Source organism: Bacillus rossius, chromosome 5, assembly GCF_032445375.1.
Source record: "Bacillus rossius redtenbacheri isolate Brsri chromosome 5, Brsri_v3, whole genome shotgun sequence".
Classification (NCBI taxonomy): domain Eukaryota; kingdom Metazoa; phylum Arthropoda; class Insecta; order Phasmatodea; family Bacillidae; genus Bacillus; species Bacillus rossius.
The window spans coordinates 62,209,060-62,230,861 of record NC_086333.1 but is presented as its reverse complement, the minus strand read 5'-3'; the positions used below and the strand labels follow the sequence as shown (position 1 = coordinate 62,230,861).

At 36.0% G+C, this 21,802-nt stretch overlaps 1 protein-coding gene across 1 annotated transcript in view; it reads right to left on the bottom strand.

Moving 5' to 3' along the window:
- Positions 1-5,656: 5,656 nt before the first annotated feature.
- The window catches only part of LOC134531887 (uncharacterized), a 347,014-nt gene continuing 330,868 nt past the window's right edge, over positions 5,657-21,802 (bottom strand). The window contains exon 2 of the mRNA XM_063367900.1: positions 5,657-6,587. Within this exon, the coding sequence (XP_063223970.1) occupies positions 6,369-6,587 (219 nt within the window). The 3' untranslated portion in view covers positions 5,657-6,368. The remainder of the gene's footprint in view (positions 6,588-21,802) is intronic.

The window sequence follows — 21,802 nt, the reverse complement described above, 5'->3', positions numbered from 1 at the left end:
CAAATAGTGTCAAAAGCCCGGGTTCAAACGAAGCCGTTTCATATAGTTAAAAAAAAATCCCTGTTGTTTCCTGCTGCTAACTTTCATCGTATGGCAGTGGCAAGCAACGTTTACGATTCTAGCGGCGGACTAAGAAAGTATGTGATTCGCATCCAGAAATGTTGGTATTTTTGAAAAGTGACTATATTATTTACCAAAATTATTTATCACGTTGGGCCATTATTTATTAAAAATTCTACTTTATATTACTTGTCCAAGTTTATTTGCAACATGGGAGCATGTGAGTTTGCTCGTTACCGAGTTTAGATTTTTGCGCATCACTGCAGAGTATTGGGAGACCCCTCACATTTGTTTTAACTTGACAACGTCTAATACATCGATGAACGCCGGCTGCACGCACGAAAAAGTGTCCCGTTACGCACATTGTCCCGTTACGCTCATTGTACGCTTGCGCCGCATCTATCTCTCTTCCACTCGATTGGAACAACCATCGATTTGAATATTTCGAGGCACATTAAACTTGAAACACTCCCATTCGTTTCCTACTTTTCCTATCATCGTCCTATCCTTAACAGGATGACACAAATTGGAAGAAGTTAAATAGCAAACATGTATAAAAAATATAGTTAAAATAATCTGTTCGTTAAAGTAATAAACATATTTGAATTAATGAGTGCAAATAAAAGTAAATTTATCAATTAAATTGTAGATGTCATTTCACTCCATCTTAGTATCCATACAAAAAAGTGATAATTCAATAAAAAATGATTCTATTTTATTCATAAAAGTATGCACTCATTTCATCAATGTTTTGTAATGGCGTTTTCACGTTAAACTATCGCCCGTAAACCGACTTTACAGACAACCAATTTTTTTATTTTTATTTTTACGTCTTGGACGTAATGGTTGCGCCCAGCGCTCCGTTGCTGTCGGGCGCCATAGGGGTTGCGACGAGACTGGACGAACCACCCCGAGGGGTGGTTGTGCTGGGGGTGGTTCTACTCCTGACACCGTTTCCGCGTGCTTGTCACCTCGTGGAAGTTGCACCGCCGTGCAGCAGATTTGTAATCACTTGGCGGCGAGTCTCACCGCTCTATGTTGTCGTGGCGCAAGTCAGGCTTCCTGCAACAACTTGCTGCGACATGACTTTCTGCAAGTTGCTCCTGCCTTGGCTAACGAACTAGCTGAAACCTGTCATAACAGCTTCGCGCAAAATATACTTTTCCCCTTGAATGGCGTGAAGTAGTTTCCCCGGAAATTCATCTCTACAGGTTCCCAAACGGTGTCGCAAACATTTTTAACACGGTGGAAAATAAAAAACGAAAAATTATTCTCTGCGTGGACTTTACGTGAGAAACAGATATAATAATTCACGTTTTCCGTGACCTCTACGGTATACTCCAGTTTCTCGTATACTCGGGCAGGTAACGGAACATTAACCTTTACATGCATGAAACAAAGCGATGCTGCCATACTCCAGGAACATACAGCAGAAACAAATATGTTGGCATCCAGCAGAAGAAAAAAATTCGGCGGACACTATATCATCCAAGATGGCGGCCTCCAGCAGACGACAACAAGATAGCGGCATCCATCAGCCCGAAAAATTGTGGCGGAATTCAAGATGGCTGTTGGGTTCAAGGTCGTCCAAAATGGTGGCCGTGATATTTTATTTCAAAATGGCAGAATAAAAATTTGGCAGAAGGTTCTAAAAACAAAATCTTTGCCTTGATATCATAATTCAAAGTGATGGACTTATAGATGGCGGAAAGTTCTCGAAAACCAAATGCCAGATGTGACGTCATAATCGAAGATAGCGGAATCCAATATGAGGCCAGGATCAAGTTCATACAAAATGGCGGGTCATCCAAGATGGCAACTGGGGTCAGTGTCACGGTTACCCAAAATGTTCACCGTAACCTCACAATCCAAGATGGCGAAAACCTGTCACTAATTAATACCTTACTACCATTCCAGGGCTCGGAATGCATACTTACTACTTCTGTACTTTTCGAAAAAAAAGAACACTGTACAAGTTTACTTGTACAGGGTACATTTTCGGTATACTATTTTATTATATTACTGGATGCTTGATTTGAACTTTTGTTTGATTTACTGTTTACTTTAATGCTTTCATTACGTAACTATTATGTTCACTTTAAGTCTTTATTTGTGTGTAGCTTTAATTAATAACGCCTAATTCCTTTAATTTATTTTTTTAAGTTTTACTTAAAACTACTACGCGTAATTTTGTTATATGTGTAGTGATTTGTCAACGTTATCACAGTGGGCAGTACTATATCCTCCTAGGCCTAGCCTCCATTGTTGAGATACTTAAACGCTAGGACAGAGGAATGCTGGGAAATGGAACTAACGTGCATCACGGGCCATAATGGTTGAGCTATGGCCTTAGCCAAGAGACATACATAAATATTGTTGTAGTGAAATACTGCCCACGAACACAAACTGTGTTTATAAATAAATATTTTTATCAATGTAGCAAAATTTTGTGGATGACGACTTAAATAATTTGTCATACTTTCCTGCAGACATTTTAAGCATTTAGTAAGTCCCTTCCCGTGCCGGCAATTAAAAATTTTAAACAGATTCACTAATATTTAACCTACGGTTTGTGTGCAGTTTTTATGTTGCAACTCGTGTACGTTTATTAAAAATTCGTAAAATATACAAACTGAATATTGAGTTACAAGTTCATAGGTTGAGATAAGACTTTTAAATATCTGATTGATTTTCACTGGACAATTGTAATTTCTTTTTTGCAAATTTCTCTGAAATGTTAACAAGATATTAAACCTATTTTTTCGTTTGAATTCTGAATATTTGTTGTTTGTGCTCATCGTTTGGGTAACACTATATTTAATCACATATTGACAGATAACTTTATTTAAGAATTCTATTGGAACATTTTTATGATGAAAAAAAAAATTTAATGAAATATTTGTCAATAATTTTCTGTTTTATATGTTGTCTCATATAATGGCTTATATGTTTTATATGTGTGTTATTGTTCTATGCGATTATGGTTGTGTATGTTTTGCTCCCTTTTAATTGTGAAGAGTCATTTTTGGCTAGCTCAGTGATTTTAATTATTTCATTGAACCCTTTTTATCAAGTTAAGTTGCGAAGAGCAGTTTTAATAAAAAAATATTAATTAAAATTATTGCAAACCATTGATCGTTTAATTTTTTATGGGCAATATTAGTGATAGTAAATTTAATTAAATATTATGTTTATAATTAAACAGCAACCATCTATAATACTGAATGGTCCGAAGTACATGTTATAACAACATAATTATTTTCACAACTTCGTATTTAAATAACAGTAAAATCATAAAACCTGTTGAAAGAACGAGAATAAATTTTTTTTCTGAGTGACCTTATATAAATGTGTATAAGGTAAAACTTACAATAGTTATATACTGAGAGGTCTATATACAAATTTATTATGCAACACTGACAGAGAATACAAAATCACCAAAATTTTTTAATAAAACGTTTTGCTTTTCTGGATTTTAAATATTCAGACACTCTAAAATAAATTCAGAAACTCACGTCTACTATTTACTTCTTCCTCTCATCAAATTATTTTCATTTACGTAACTAAACCCCATAGGCATAAAGTAGTCAGGAACTCACACCTAAATAACGTTTTTCCGTAAACATTTACGGTAATATTTATCCTTTTCCCAAATCAGGTTGTGTTTTTTTAAATGACTTTATTTTAACGTGTAAACGATGGATTGAATGTGAGTAAATATAGTTTGCATACAACCTTATCTCTGCTAAAGGCTATATCGCTTGGTAGACAGGCCTATCTAAAGATTGAATTTTTAAAAAAATTTTCAATTATAATTTAATTTCCTGCCCGTTTTTTAAATGAAATTAACAGTTTATTTACAGATATTTGTCTTTATATTTCTTTACTATTTAATAATTGTTTATTGTGTGGTTTTATAAATTATAAAATTCCATTTTTTTAACATAAATATGAACATTATTTTCACAAAACTGATTAAATTTAGGATTTTCTTCATTAATGCATAGCAATTTTGTTATACCATAAAATGATTATTTAGGTTTTAGGATATATTTTAGAAGGTATTATGTCAAAAAATAAATACCCAGAGTATCAAAAGATACTTTCTTGAATACAGGAAAAATTTCACTTCTAAATGCACAAGGATTGATGTATGAATATTATAAACTCACTCTGGGTATATTTTTCGTATGTATAGATTGATAAAAAGAATAATTCAAATCTATGAAACTAAAAAATGTTAAATTAAATAGTTAACACACTATTTGACACTGTTATATTTAAAATCAAACTTGTTTTAAAAGAGTGCACAACATAAAAGGAGTTTCTTTTGCATAAAGTCGATAATTTTAATTGAAAGTTTTTTTTCTTGCCGTTGTTAAAACCTATTTTTTGAAATAAAACTTATTTCACTGTAATAAATATTGTAAAAATCTAGTATGTTCCAATAATATTTTTACAGTTACCATTCTTAATTTTTATAAGTAGCATATACTTACAAGAAAACAATTTGCTGTACTTCCTTGGGAAAATTGTTTCCAAGAAATAATTTGTAACACTACAAAAGAGATACTGTAACTCTGTCAACAAATGGCTATGGTTATTTTCGACAGATATCATGTGTTTTTTTTTTAGAGATCATACTGAGTATTTCTCATAAAAAATTGGGGATTGAATAATCTTAACTATGTGTGCATTTAATACTGGAAAACGTTTCAGGGAAAGTTGTTAATAATACTTTCACATTTGGAGGTACTGGTACAACACAAAGAAAAATGCCTTGGTAAGAATCCAAACACAGTATAACTGTGAATACTACTTTGTAGTAATACAGTTGTTTTCACATAAATTTACAAAGTTACAAATATTATTTTAATGGTACATGAATATTTCTGTTCCATTTACAAAAAATATTTACTGTGTAGAATTTCACCGCCTTCCCCCCCCCCCCCCATAAATTACACCAATGTTTCCTAACAACAGGCAGTAAATGCATCTCACAACACAAAACTTCGCAATAAATTGTTTTATTACTCTAATTCACGTAGAACCTAGCCACGAGAAAAGTTCCAACGGCAGTTTAAAAGCACGTTGGAAAAATTTGTTTTTTTAGGAAGCAATATCGCAAACGACATGAAATTACCAATCGGTAGCATACAATAATATTAAAATAATCAGCCTTCTACTGTTGAAACGTACTAAAATAACGCTATTTTATTTTGCATTATATTGCCTTTAATGGAACCACGATGCTAAAACTAAATTGCAGCCCGACTATAAATACCTAGACAAAATTTTCTCCGAGCAGCTTTTCTTTCCCAAAAAAGAAAAAAAAAATTCTTTATAACATGTGATAAACATTTCTTAAATATTTTTAAAATAAAGGAACAAAAATTAATTTGAGTAGGTAGAATACAAAAAATAACTACTATTTTTCCTTGGAAATGGTTTCCTTGGCAAGTTCAGTTATGTAAAATTATTGTTAATCCAGATGCACGTATTAAAAACATTACTGTTAACGTTAAAATGCTACTTTTTCCTGTTATTGTCAGTTGAAATAAAAAAAATTAGACGTTACAATAAACCGTTGTACGTGTTTTTTTTTTTTTTTTTTAATATTTTGGAGATTACTTCCGTACAAGCCGGTACCACAATTTTTTTTAACAGTTTAAAAACTTTACAAAACATTGATAGGACGTAATTAAAATAAACTAAAAAAAGTATAACAAATTACCAGAAATTAAATATAATTCATGAGAAATAGGTGGATTAATCAACAATTTAAATGTACACACGAAGCATGAAATAAATTTAATCTACCAACCCGGAACCAATGCATTCATACGACAAAATACACGCAGTTATTTTATCACACATAAACATATTAAATTTGTATGAATTTTTTTTAATTTGATATTTGTTAAATGTCGGTGTTAAGTTAAAAAAAAATTGACTTTGAAATCAACGACCATGATTTTGTTTACATTTATGTTAAAATAAAAGTAATTATTTCCCATCACAAAATATAGGTATTGCTAGTTTAAAATAAACCCCTGCAAGATTTGTTGTTGTTGTTGTAAACAGAATAATTTAGTTGTCCAGAGAAATAAAGTTTTGCTTGGCAGGGGATTCGCGCCAGACGTCGCGGAAAGGAAGAGGCACAAGTCCAGGGTTAAAGGACAGATGAACGGTAAGCTGTTTCCGGAGGGAAAAAAAAGCATCGTTCGACGCGGGGGTGGTGGGTGGTTTGGTTTGGGAGGGGGGGGGGGATAAACGGCCGCCGAGGGAGCGAAGAGTCTTGAAGCAATCTAATTTGCTTGCCGCTTGGAAGTTGAGCTGCCGACTGCCTCGTGGCTTGTTGGTTCGCCCCCTATACCCCCCTCCCCAACCTCGGGCACTGCCGCCATGCTGCTGACGTCACAGCCGGCGCTCCGAGCCCCGTCCCAGGAGGGGCGAGCGAGACGCGTCGACGCGGGAATCGGAAGAAGCCTGCGTTCCATCCACCCCACGATCAGTTCCGTTCGTCGCTGGAAATAAACAAAAAAAAATATTGGTTGTCTGCAAAGTCGGTTTACGGACGATAGTTTAGCGTCATAACGTCATAACAAAACATTCATGAAATGGTTCCATACTTTTATGAATAAAATTGAATCACTTTTATTGCATTATCACTATTTTGTATGGATACAAAGAAGGAGTAAAATGAAATCTACAATTTAATTGATAAATTTACTTTTATTTGCACTCATTAATTCAAATATTTTCATTACTTTAACGAAGAGATTATTTTAACTGTAACTTTTATACATGTTTGCTATTTAACTTCTTCCAATCTGTGTTATTCTGTTAAGGATAGGACGATCATAGGAAAAGTAGGAAACGAATGGGAGTGTTTCAAGTTTAATGTGCCTCGAAAAAGTCAAATCGATGGTTGTTCCAATCGAGTGGAAGAGAGATAGATGCGGCGCAAGCGTACAAAGAGCGTAACGGGACACAGCGTGACGGGACAATGTGCGTAACGGGACAATGGGTCATCCTTTTTCGTGCGTGCAGCCGGCGTTCATCGATTTATTAGACGTTGTCACGTCAATAAAGAGTTTAGGTGTTGGATGTGCTAAACCTGTACCCTAGTGCGCGACAGAACACGGCCAGACCCTTATTTTTGGGGAAAGGGTTTGGTGTGATGTTTGTTGCCGATCTGTTGCCCGAATTCCGCGTATGCGCAGAGCGCACTTTTTCGTTGATTTCGTCCATGTAGCGGACCAGCGTCCGTCGCCATCTTCCGGGTACGTACCAAATGAAACTTCAATTATAGCGAAACTGTACTGGAATACATTTTGTACACTTAAACAGTTGTAACAAGAAATAATCGCAAATCTAATCGTTCTTGCGAAAATTGGGCAAGCAGTTCTATGTTGGTTGGGATGGTGCTGCTATCTCTAGTATTTTTGCAGTAAAAATTGTATCGATGGTTTTGAAACGTCCGCTAGAATTCGTTGAAACCAGTTTCTAGCCTCGCGCATGGCACCGTTTATTAAAACGTTTGCCGATTTGTTTCCTTACTAGGATTCGGTTTGGACTCGTTCTGGAATACGGCCCGCGAGTTAGGTTACGATTGTATCCCAACATGGCAGTGCTTACTCGATACCTACCTAGAACGTCTTGGAATACTGCCTTTAAAGATTTTTTAATGTTACTAACCTTATCTAAACAGCAATTTAATTTTAGTTACGATCACCTAAACGAGCAGTAAACCTGGTCTACCTATAAAAACATACGTTTTTGTAAGAATTTTTTATATAATATATAAATAATAAAATAATTTTAATTTTAAACAACAAAATTGTTATGATAAACTGACCCGAAATTTTCGGTGAAATATCGGGGGAACCCAGGTAGAAATTGTCTGTGGTGAAAGAAAATTGGCTAATAAAATATATAGGCTCAGATCCTAATACGTGAGGCTGAAAAAAATCTGCAAATTATGAATAACAGGTAACTAAAAACGATATAAAATATAACAATATTTTTACCAGCCAAAAAATAACACGGTTTTTTTTATTGTTTATCCACCTGAAGATATTACTTAGTTTGTAATATCTGTCACTAAAAGCGCTTGTCACAACTTGAGACATGTGCTGGAAGATTTATAGTTTTCACACCACACTTATTAACTTTATACTCTCTACTACTGTTTAAACGAAAGAAAAATATGTTGTGTCTTTAACAAAACATTTTTTTAAGATTAATATGTTGCATATTTAATTTTTGTAATAGGGAATTTATATTAAACTGGACAACAGATTATTTATTTTCTGGAGAAATACCGCCGTATTATGACGATAAACATAATTTTTAATATGTTTTACCAAAATCTTTTTAATGATTTTCACAGTCACCATTTTAACTTATTTTCTATATATTTCATTATAAAAAGCCTAAATAATTAAAATTTAAAATTTAATTTTACAGTATGCATACTAATAATTATTTCTTCAGGAAAAAGTTTGAGCATTTCATGCATTTATGTAAGTATTATAGAAAACAAATAGTTATTGGAAATCAAATAGATTAAATGTTTTAAGAATTTTTATCTGCTTGATGATTGTTTCATCATCACTTAGAAACTGATGTATGGTTTATGCTGAGATGTTTTTGTTATCAATATGTCACTTAATATTTTAGTAATAAAAATAAGAGTTCAATATTTACTAAATTATATTTTCTACTTTCCCAAATTCCAATTCTCATTGCTTATTATGGGAATTTTTTTTTTTGAAAACTGGCAGTTTTAAAAAACAAATTTCTGAATGACTAATATCAACTTAAAACTGTTTTAAAGGAATATATTTCAAGCTAAGAACTTCGAAGAATAATTTTGTAAGTGGTTAAACAATTACCGATTAATTTTTTATAAGTTTTACTATTTACGAGATTTTATATCTGTTCTAGTTTATAACAGTAACTAATATTACTTAATTAAAAACTAAACATTATTTTTTAGAAGCGGTGGTTAAAGAAAATATATACACTATAAGTAATTTATTTTTACGAATCTTTTATAAAAAAAAATTATACAAACGTTGTGTTCATATGATTTTTGTGCGTCAGTTTTACGTTAAATTTTTCGGTTTTCAAAAATCGCAATAAATGATTAATTATTTGAACGTATAATTATTTTAAAAAACGACCATCAAGACCATAAAATATTTTTTCTTGGCATGTATTGACGACAGTAGGCAGAAATTTTAACCTTTAATAAGAACAGCCTTAGGTAAGAAGGTAAGGATAATTCACTTGTTCGACTAATTTACGAAATAAGACTGGTTTAAGCATTCCCTTCTTAGAAATTAAGATGAAAATTTTCACGAAAATTAAAATTTTATAATGATCATGTTTTAAAAACGCCAGGTTTGCAGCAAATGTATACAACGAAGTACCTCGAGATTCCCACTGCTTATTTCCTGTTAATGGAACATCATAAAAGTTGTCACATCTGGGAGGTCTACGTACGTCCTGAAGAATAAACAGCGATATTTCCTTCTAAGAATGGCAACCACTTTAATCTCCACTTCCTTTAACGAGGTTTGCTCAGCTTCAAAGCCGTGAGTACTTCGTTAAAACAAATTGCATTGTAGTCGTTTCTGTTAATTAGCCAGGGCTGTTAACAAAAATCATCCGACGCCCGCCGTCTGACGTCGACGCGACCCGGAGCTATCTCGGGCGGAAATCGTAATGTTTGCAAATTGCAGAGCTTTCCATTACTCGAGCTTGCAGGAAGAAAATGTTTGTGGATCAATTCCCGAGAACCTTTCCTGAGATAAGCATTTCCCTACTAGGAATTTGTTTTTGTAAAATGTCTGCATATTTTTTTAAGTGTAAAAACTATAATTATATGGCAAGAAATGTGAGCTTAATAAAATTAAAAAAAGGTATTTTTGTGGTATTTGAGTTTCAAAAATGTTTATTTAATGAATTATATGTGCTTTTGACTATATTATTCTAATATTAAAAACATTACAATTTAAAGGTGGAGAAATGATTAATTCTTACGAAATTCGCATATTTAAATCCATTTAGTATTTATAAAGTATTGGTTTCCGCTAGTTTTATTTGGAACATGCTTTGTACAATTTATTTCGGTAAAAATAAAGCTTGATATACAGGATGTCCATAAAATAATGTCACAGTTTCAAAGGTATATTTAGACTATTTACAACAAATCATACATCAAATTGAAGATAAACTAAGATAGTTTTTTTTGCAAAAGTTCAATATGTGAATCTGTAGTTATACGGCACACATCCCACTCTTAGGTTAACACGTCCTGAGTAATGGAAGCAATAGCCTCTTCAATTCTGCGTCTCAACTCTGGCAAATCATAGGTAGCGGCGGAATGTAGACGTGGTCTTTTATAAAGCTCCAAAAGAACCAATGGCATGGCATTATGTCAGACGAACGATGAGGCCAGCGAAAAAGAGCTTTGTCGTCTCGAACATTACGACAAATCCAACGGCCAGGGACTTCGACGTTCAACCACTCTCGTACAAAGAGATTACAATAGGTGAATGACTCCATCCTGTTGCCAAATAACGTTTGCAAGTTCACCCTCTAATTATTGGGGAAAGGGCCATTATTTCGCATTGCAAGCGAGAAAACAACAAAACTGTACTCGCGCATGCACTGATCTAAAACTGTCAGAGTTTCTATTTAATTGTGACCTTTAAACAATACACTACAACTCAAACAGTTGATACAAATAAATTTTATATCTGACACGTTCTTTTATGAACATAATGAAGTAAGTAAACATATTCAAGCGCCATTTAATAAGATTTGTATAACATCAGAACTATTGACAGCATGCATATAGCTGTCATTCGGTTTGAACTGGATTATTAGGTCTTGGTTTCACATATTTCCCTAAACGAGTATTTCAAGGAAATTTCAGAATTATTGGTACATACATATACTTTTCGGTTAAAATAACGCTACAAGACAAGAAAAAATAACCAAAACAACGTTTTCTTGGAAACCAACCAGTAAAGCGCTAGAGGGTGCTTTCCAATGAACGATACAAACGCGCATTTTACAGCCACCTTCGTCATTTGATTTCTGCATTTCCAACGAGACGGATAAGTACGCGAAACAATTGAAAGTCACCAATCATCACGTGTACGGGCTTGCGGATGGCAACGCAAGGGATGCACAAAGATTGTACAAAAAAACTTTTGCAACGAGACATTTGTGAATTCAGAATCTCTGTTTGCAGCCACAATGTTAAGAACATATTTTGATGTGGGATTTGTGTGGTCAGAAGCTATCGAATAAGACCTTTTTCTTAACTCCATTTGTATACAATTTTTTACCCTTCTGTTTTGTTACTTATTAACTCATGACACTATACATACAACTCACCAGTAGCCTACGGGTTAAGTTCCTAGCTTTTATTACATTGGGACTTGCGCTTGTCTGTTTGAGCCACATTACGTCTTCGCATATGCACCGAAATCTTTAAAACACTTTTTATATGGGCCGTTTGGTAGTCAACGTTCAAGTTTATTTTTAATACGCCTTTTGAGAAAATTAAAACTTTACTTGGATTCCCGTTTCAGGCATCGTGATTTATTTTTCCTTTTGGATTATCAAAATCACACTGAGCAAAGTCTAAAATGGTTTCTTACAACAGGCAAATAAAATAGCCATGTTACCAGGGTCGTAACTAGGTCCGGGGGGGGGGGGGGGTGGGCTTGTGCCCTCGGCGATGCATTTGTAGGGGGAGGGAATAAACTGGCAGAGTAATTTTTACGATGGATATTTGCATGCATTTCGTAGTGTTAAAATAAAGGCTGGAGAGCAGATGAACTGAATTGTTTGTATTGAGGGATACATACGTGTATAGGTATCGTTAATTGTAAAAAAATATTTTTTCGCGTGTTATCCAACTAGCGATGTATTAAAACTGAAATGAATGCAAACAAATAAATCTATTTATTTACTATCTAATGTGAATCAAAAAATATTTGTAATGGTTGAATCAACATGCAGTGACGATATGAGGTGGTGTTGGGAAAGGTTTTGGTTTGTTTGGTTTGAAAAAAAAATGGGGCACCGATATGAGTTCTTACCCCTGGTAGAAACTAGTCCAGATACGTCTCTGCATGTTATTTTTTCTTCTGGTCTGTAACCTTAGTAGGTACTCGCTGTCGACGAGATTTAAGGTTTTAGAAAAATGTATCAGTTTTTTTTTGCTTTAGTGTGCACACTCAACGTGAACAATATTATGCATTGTTTTTCACAGTATAACGCGATATTGTCTACATTAAGGAGGAAGCGCAAATGTTCAGTACTCATCCTCTCGGAAAAAAATCAACGTTCGCGTCCTTGATCGACATTCCTGGGGGTCGTACCTTTGGTCACGCACAGCTGTCGAGTAAACAGGGTTGTACCTTTGGTCACATACAGCTGTTGAGTAAACAGAGTCGTATCATTGGTCACATACAACTGTCGAGTAAACAGGGTTGTACCTTTGGTCACACACAGCTGTCGAGTAAACAGGGCGCCGTTTACGTGAAGTAGTGGAATATATTATTAAAATGAGACGTCCTTACGACGAAGAAGCTATTATGATAGTGATTTCTTGTGACGAGCTAACGAAACTTTCATCTACATTGTCGGTTCATGATGTACATTTTAAAAACTGTGAATTGGTGCATTCACATTTTCCCAGAACGAGTAATAGTTTTTATTTTCTTTCAGTATTTTAGAATGGCAAGGGAAAAGTGTTTTGAGCTAGTAAGAAAACTGCCATTAGGAGAAACACGAATACGCATTTTGGAAAGACGATAATACATGAAGCGTGTTTAGGTGTTACACTTAAGTGTAACCGAGCCGAGCCGAGACGAGCCTAGCCGAGATGAGCCGAGTCGAGTCGATGCGACCCGAGGCGAACAAGCGCGCGCCCTGCTTAAATAATTGCTTTCCTACGAGGCCATGTTGAAAACCTGCAAGTCGCATGGAGAAAAAAAATGCAAAGCAACCCATCTTTTTAAAGACGGAATTAATGTAATTCTGAAACGTGACGTGTCCACAGTGCGCCGAGAGGCCGCTATATTGACACAAGGGCTGTTAGCCTGCCGGTGATAGAGAGAGAATGAAGGAGAATTTTAAGAGAGACAGCGGGAAAACACTGCTGTGCATCGGCGCGAGAAAGGGAAGAAGGTATATTTGTGACGGAAAAAGGGGTTGGGCCGGGAAGGGGAGGAGAAGGGGCGCGTAGTTAGCGGAAGCATCTCAAGCGGATTGCGCACGGCGTCGTAAAGCGACGCGGGGGTATCTACTCCGGGGCTAATTGGATTACATCAGCACCGAGCGTCTTAGCACATGATGTGGCGGAGGAAAGGGGAGGGGTGGGGAGGTGCGGGGACGATGCTCACCCCAACGATCCAGCCAATCCCCGTTACGCACACACACACACACACACATTCCCTCCCCTCGCAATGATCGCAGGTAGACCAGATGCCTCTGGAGAACAGGTGAGGAGCCACCCGGGTCTTGCACGGGCTGGTAGCGGCGAGAGAGGGTGGTAAGGGGGTGATTTTCGGCTGTGGCAAGAAGGGAGGTTCAGAGCGGAGAGGTTGTTAATCCTGACTCGGTGGCGCCACTCGAGATGTTGACTCCCATCGCGCCGAACTTGCCAGACGCCACGCGGCGAAGTGCAGATTAAACTTAAACCCAGGTTCTTCTTGCACGTGCTCGGCGAAATTGTGGTTTTTGTTTTTCTGTCAGCAATTAATTTTTGCAGACAAGAAAACAGTTTTACAAATTACACACCCCTTTTTTAACCTACCAAACATATTTTCTGAAAGTATGTGATTTTCTCTAATTAATACTGGACATTTTTTTTGAAGTGACTAAAGAGATTTCGACACTCGTTTGATATGGTAAACTTTGGAAACAAAATAAATAATATTTTAAAGTGAAAATATTTTATTAATTTATTTTAAAAGGAAATTCTCAGGAGTAGAAAATTTGTTTTTGAAAATATTTTTTTTTCCATTAATTTATTTGTAAATAATTTCAAACTATTTCAAGGACAATGAAGGTATTAAATGTTACCAAATTTTTTAATAAACTATCTCATGTAAGATATTCTCGTGGAAAGAGAAATATATGTTCTAAAGAAGCAAGCGGTACTATAGCTTTTAAGTTTTGCAGCTTGGCAAGAGGTTGCGAGAGATTTTTCAGGTACTATTTACTTGGGCTGATGCGGCGCCTGTAACAGCGTGTGTATGCAACGCGCCGAGCAGTCCGGATATGCGGGTAATCGGCATTCGCAGATGGTTTGGGTTGAGGAGGGACCTCCCCACCAAAGAGTATATATAAGTGAACCAGAGACGAAATAGAGGCGCGGTCTCTTTGATCTTGGCGAACTCAACAGCAGACAGTCGAAAAGTTGGCCACCATGTTTGTGGCGTGTGCGCTGCTCATAAACACATGTTGAATGCTACGTTTTCCTTAAGTATGGATCATTATTCCGTACAATTTCTACTCCACACATAATTATATTCAATTTTCCATTAAGGTTTAATGCGTGGACCATACGTAACGAATGCATTCAGTTACGATTCATGCGTAGATTTGCTAGTGGTGAAGTATTATTAGACGGTGATTTTTTGTTGACGAGCCTATTTGTCTGTGTGTGACGGCGTGTTTGCATAGGCAACTTACGAAATATTTTATTTGCGTGAAATCAGATGTTATACAGCACACAATCCATGACCATATCTGCATAAAAGAAAAAATAGTGGGAAGACCTATATCAAATTTGTTGCATTTGATCCTCCAGAAATATTTAAAAAAAAAACACAAATGACGTGCACACTAATCATTCCTTTCTTTTGGTACGTACCTGAGTGAGTAAAGCATGGAAAGTATGAGGCCTAGTTCTAGGACAGTAGGTAGTCAACCTGTTGCAATAAATTCAAATTATATAGTAAATATCAGGAATAGCTTCTCGTGCAAAAGTCTTGAAAAAAAATATCCCTGTTTTTACTAAAGAACTAACTTAATCTCATTTGGGTGAAAGTTACGTATTGCGTATCGAAGTTAACCCTGTGGTCCTGATGGTACAATTCTGATGGCAGGGTCTTGTACAGCTGACCCTGTGGTACATGATGCTTATTTTTTTTAGCAGTGGGAGAGACACGTAGCGCTGAGGCGTAGCGCGAAACCTGATGTAATTTAGCTTACAAATAATTTATTTTCTATATCAGCTTTCGCGCTGTAAAATGCGTCGGCGCTACTCTCATCGCCACTGCTAAAAAAAAAGCATCATGTACTACAGGTTCAGTTGTACAGGATCATGCCATCAGAATCATGCCATCAGGATCAAAGGTATATCTGGATACACCTGGATACGCAATACGGAACATTTACCCTCATTTGTTAAGTATGATAAGGTTAGATTTACATTACATTGGGATAAGGTTTATTAGGTTAAAATTATGTTTGGTTAGGTTTACCTTAGGTTATGTAACAACTGATTACGTTTCATGTTAATGAAATCATTACTCAACACTATATGTACCCACATGAAAAAAAGTACATATAAATGAAAATTTTAGCCCATCACTTATGTTTTTAAGCACTCTGATGGTTTTACTCGAACACTTATAGGTCTATAAGCAGCTATTTTATTTTAACACGCTAGGCCAATTTTAATCGTGATAATTCTTATATTCGTTTACTGCATAAGTTAACAAACCCACATTACACTCTAAAATATTACTGATAATTAAGATAACAAATATAAGAAGGAAAGTAACTGCCACATTTTGCAAGTTGTGGAATCAACATTGCAGAACTTATAGGTACTAGGTTGACACGTTATTTTTACTTACAGTATTTCATCTATAGAAAATCTGAAGAAGCTTATTTTTTCAGGTTGACCACTGTTGTTTGAACAGTTTGGTGCCGAGCACCAAGTGGCTCCAAAACGTTTACGAAACTCATTCATTTTCATAAAACTGATCTCTGCAGCATCCCAAAGTTTAAAACGCTATACCAACGCCAGAATTATACTTGCCACAAAAATGGCGGCTAGCCTACGATGTGTCAACACGGCGAGTTCGGATGTGCACAGCTGATTTCGCCTCTGGTTCTTATCTCCTTTGTGTCCCCACCTTGCAGCTTGTTGAGGCGGCCTAGTTATGTCATCCGAGCCGTGCCCTGTTGCCAAACTTCAAAATGGTTAGCTAGTACGCACGGTGGGAGTGGGGGGTAGAGTGGAAAGAAAATCGCTCACTAGCAGGGACGCTTGCGTCACTCGATATAATACTCAGGAGAACCAAACCAAAAAAAATTGTGACAGTTAAGTTCCAAGCTCCTGAACATTCCATGGTGAAAACTTTTCTGCCTAGCCCAGTTTTTCTTCTGAACCATTCTCTTTTGTCCTGTACTAAACCGGCGAGCTTAGGGTTTGGAAAATATCCACGGGTTCAATGACCTCTGCATACTTGAGCAAACTTCACCTGCTGATTGGCTGCTGACTTGTGTGTCATATCACGTGAGTAACTTTTGTTTCGTTGCTTCTTTGGCTGAGGGTCCCTAACTGGCCCAGAGTCCTCCAGATCAACAGCGAACCAATAGCAGACGTAGCAAAAAGGTACCGTTATTTGAATGTTGGCATATCCCGAAATGAATCCGTGAATTTTTCCGGTCTTTACATATCTCACTCCGTATGAACTGAAACAAGGTTTTTGTCCCTCTGTGTCCATGCAGGTATTACCCGGAACAAAATTAACTAGTTAATGTCTAGGTCTGAGATAAGGGAGTTATAAATTGCCTTAGTAGTTTTCATGACAGCCAAATTCACAATTAATGGAAAATGTGTCATTCCCCGTTCCGGCATTGTCAAAGCCCCGCATTATAAGGTGTATAGACTTCAGGCTGAGACGCACTGGAGTTTCCCAATCCGGACAGTTCCCAACCAATCGTAGGTTGGGTGAAAGGAGGGAGGTGGAAAAAATAGTGAGGTGTAGACCGATGTTGGTTAAAGGTAGGGGGAAGGGAGGGAGGGAAGTCCTAGCCGAAGAAGCCTGATGTCACTCACTGGTAGGGTCAGCCAAGGTCGTCATCGGTGTCGAAGAATACTCTCCTGCCGGACTTGGGACCAATGTTTATTAATATCTACTGTTAAATGTTGTACAATTGATGGTGCTGCACTAAGAATTAGCAAGCATTACACCATAGTGAGATTCTATGTCACTATAGACGTAGAATTAATCCGCAATACATGAAAGACAAATGTGTAACTTCTGCTGGTTTTCCTATGTAGTCTTGTTTTTTTTTTTGATAATGGGGAATATGTATGTAGGGGCTTAAAATTATTCGCTAAAGAAGTGGATTCGGTTCTTGTTTATGGTCCACATTAACATTGTCATAGTGTCGATTCACCGAGGTTTAGGCATTGCGATTAGGAATTTAAGCTAGCTGGTAACCAATTTTTTTTTAATGTGTAAACATCTTATATCTCGGTAAACGGCATTTGGTAGAAGAAATTTCGAGAAAATGGAACGGAAGTCGATGAACGTAAATGTGACACAAAGGTGGCGGACCGACTTGAAGTAACATACACCCGTACATAGTCACTTTCGTAAAAATTAATGGAATGAACTAAATGCTCTGATGTCCTAAATAAAACTTTATGTTACTTAAATTACCACAAAATATATTTTGGTAGATTCAAATAGTCATTGTAAAAACTAATCTCAAGTCTTTAAATACTGAAGAAAACTGGCATTACAATGATAAGATTAGATATTCTCTAAGTATAAAATTGGCTTAGAAGCTCAGTGGTAGCGAGCACGCTTGTTAATATCTCATCACTGAAAACTTTTTCAAATTTTAAATAACATTATAATATAATATTATTCTAATGTTATAATTAGCTAAATAAAGCTAAGGTTTGATGGAAGGAAGTATTTATATACTGATTTCAGTCGTTTCAGCAACAAAATTAACAACCATGCATTTAGTTTTATGATAAGTGTTTTAAAATGTTTCAGGTTAATATTTAAGTAATTACACAGAAGTATAACTTCTCACGTGTGCGAAAACTTAGTATTAATTGTTAAGTGGATTAGAACAAGATAAACAGTATTTCAATAAAATTCCTTGTCGAAAATCAGGTCCAAAGACAGGGTTTAGGATTTTTTTCAAGCCTTTTAAATTATTGTTTCTAATTAATTAAAATTTCCGTTTGCTTCGTGCGCTATTTGTGAGTGATGGTGGCAAATAAAGTTTGCGATACAGGAAGCAAATTCAAGTGGCGGGTGCAGAAAGTGTGTGATTTGCGTTTAGAAAATTGAGCATGCACTTGAAACGCGAATATTTTATTTATCAGTGTATTTATCACGCTAGTTATTATTTTTAAGGATTCTACTTTATTTTGTGTCCAAGTTTCGTACTGTTTGCTTATTTGCAACATAAACAACATAAGATCACATGAATTTTCTCTTTACCGTGGTTCGACGTTTACACATCACTAGCGAGTATTGAAATATTCACTCTTATTTTTGTTTTGTTTTAACGTTTATAAGTGTTAATTTAACATTGATGGTTTTGAATCGCTGCGCTTATTTATTTATCGTGAGAAGTTTTGTTGTAAACTGCAAAGTTTTTGTCCAAAAAGGAAAATAATTCTATGATGATTTTGACAAGGTCAGTATTACGACTATTATGTTACAAACGATAACTACTTAAACATTGTAGTAAATATATTGTAATTACAGTTGCAGTAAAATTGATATTTTAAATCATCACAACCTCCTGACTCAAGGTATATTAGTTTTTTTTTTTAATTTGCTATTTGAAACTTGGATATTGAAAAGCAGCTTAGGTTAATGTGTAGGCTTCTCTCTCAGAAATGCAAAATTCTTGTATTTAGTATATGAGGATCATGAGAGACGAGTGAAACCATTCATGGGCCCCTCAGGTTCAAGGACAGACTGGTTTTCAAGTAAAACACTTTTGGAATATTGGTAGTATAGCACGAGTGCTTGCTGAAAGCTTCCTTTACAGCAGTGTTTTTTTTTAGCCATGGACGTAAGTAAATTTAACTGCGAGTCGTGGCAACTCCGTACACACACACACGCGCTCGTAGACAATCCGAACGTATAAACCTGAGGTCGTGGGTCACAAGTCTCCTCCTCCTTACAATTCACTGGTGTAGCTCCCGTAAATCCGGCGCTGGGACACCATCACGACCCAGTGTGGCCACTGTAACCCCCACCCCACCCCTTTTCCATAACGTCCCTGAAACCCATAGGACCTTCCCCTTGACCCCTTCCACCCCCTCACGTACACGGGTGTCAGGTCTGTAAAAGCAGCCACCCTTTTCCCCACACCCCTTAACCACGGGGGCCATCCAATACGGCAAAGGTCTTTCTTTTTTTTGTTCTTTTTACTGTGGTGGTGGCGCGCACGTATCCGGACGGTGCTTTGGGAGAGGTCGGAGGCCTGATCACGTATGTAGTCTCCTGACCCTCGACACCAATACTCAATTTGCTGCACTCCCGGATCATCTACTACCCTTCCCGCCTACCCCGCTACCCTTCCCTCCTACCTCGCTACCCTTCCCGCCTATCCTCCGTACCCTTTACCCCTTCCCCCCCCCCGTAGACCAAAGCCTCTTGACGGCTCTTCAGGTCGCTGCTAGGGTTTATTTTACTCGCGTTTACTGGACACCAGAATCAGAATCAGAGCTGGCGAGAGAGACCGATTCCAGCTTCATCCTTTTGAAGGGCTTTTTAACAGTTTTACGCCCTTCACATTCAGGTACATCCATCTCTGCTTTATCACTGATTTTACCTTTCACCGCAAAATCGTAATTTTTTTTTCCCTTCTTCACTACTAGTTGGCTCGCGGTTAAACGAGCGCTTTAGAAATGCTTTTTTTTATTTTGCCTCCTCATTCTGCTTTACGTTCACAATAATCGCAAAGTAAACATTGCTCAAAGCTTGTGGTCTGTTTGCATTTAAATGGAAAAAAAAGTTTTCTGAACACTGTTTAATTTCTACTTTGACATCGTTGTGTGTTTTTCTGCCGAATGCGCGACTTAACATGGAATTGTGTGGAGTGACTTGTGCAATGTCGGACATGGAAAATCGCGAAACTTTCACAAATGTTAACATTTAATTACTTTATCAGTTTTGGTTATATTTTGTTAAGGAAAAATACTATTACAAGTATATGTAATCCATTAACCTATTTAAATAAAATCCTAGCTATAATTACTGCTTTTGTACACATATATGTGCTTTTCATATTAGATGACCAAAGCGCTTATTGCATTTATATATATTTTTTATTTATAACATCTTATCTTTGGGAATACATTTGGTGAGAGTACATTCTTGAATGCGACGGAAGTGAAGGAACGGAAAAATGTAACAATCACGGTGCTGCCATCTGTGGTGGATGGCGCGACATAAGTTGGAAAAGCCAAAGGGATACTTTAAAGTAATAACTGTTTAATATATTTTATTAATAGAGATAGTATTTCAATAAAATTCCTTGTTGAACATCAGGCCCAAAGCCAGGGTTAAGAATTTTTTTCAAGTCTTTTCACTTTTTTTAGCCGGTTTATTAAAAAGTTTAAAATTTTGGTCTGCTAATAAAATGTTTCAATAATCGACATAGCTGCTCCGGCAGCGAAATCTAGTTGCGGGTAGATACGTGTTATTTCCGTACAGAAATATAGTTTAAATTGGCGTGCACTCGGTATCATTTGAACGAATTATTCCTTAAATTCCGTGTCCGAGTTTCGTATTATAAGCATATATGCTAAATGAGAATACATGAATTTGCTCGTGATCGAGCACCATTGGCGAGTACTGAATTACTTGTTCACAATTAATTCTTTTTTAATCTGAAGTCATAAATAATCCCAGTTTTGAAAACCCATTAAATTCTGAAACAAAGTCTTAATTGTTGGCATATTTTCCTCAACTGTTGAAAAACAAAAATTGCAGAATGTTTCGCTCCTATCACGGAACGTGGAAGAGCGATGGTAAATAGACTCCAACTAAACATAAACTGGTTACCTTCATAGTGTCTTTCATATATTAAAGATCAATAAAAATCTCTACTGGAATATTAGTCTATTTTTTTACGATAAGTAAAAAATTTGGAAAGTATTAAGTTACTAAACTCATTGTTTATAAATTTATTTTGTTCCGTAGATGATACAAGAAGTCAAAAACTTCAGGGTATAAAACCCATCTAAATTATATTATAGAAGAAAATATAGTAATTATCTTTTTTAATATAACCAAAGTTCACTGCATGCCATAACTAGAACGATTCCTTACATTACGACACTGCAGCTTATTTTCCCCGATTTCCTAGATTTTCTTGTCTGTGTCTGACTAAAATAGTTGTTGCCGAGACGCAATACCAATTTACTCATATACAACCGGTATCATGTAACTTGTTTCAAATTTGACAGTTATAAAAAGTAGTTTTATTGATTTATGCATTCGCCTGAAAATTTTGTTCTTTCTACTTCAAATTCTTCATTTTACATTTTTTTTTATTTCACTTCTCTGTATCTTTTAATTTATTACTTAAAATTAAAAGATAATAATGAACACAATTAAGAATATCAAGGATTTGGGCGCGTTGTATTACAGTTAACCTAACCTAGTGATCATTAATGACAAACACAAATTGGTCGTGT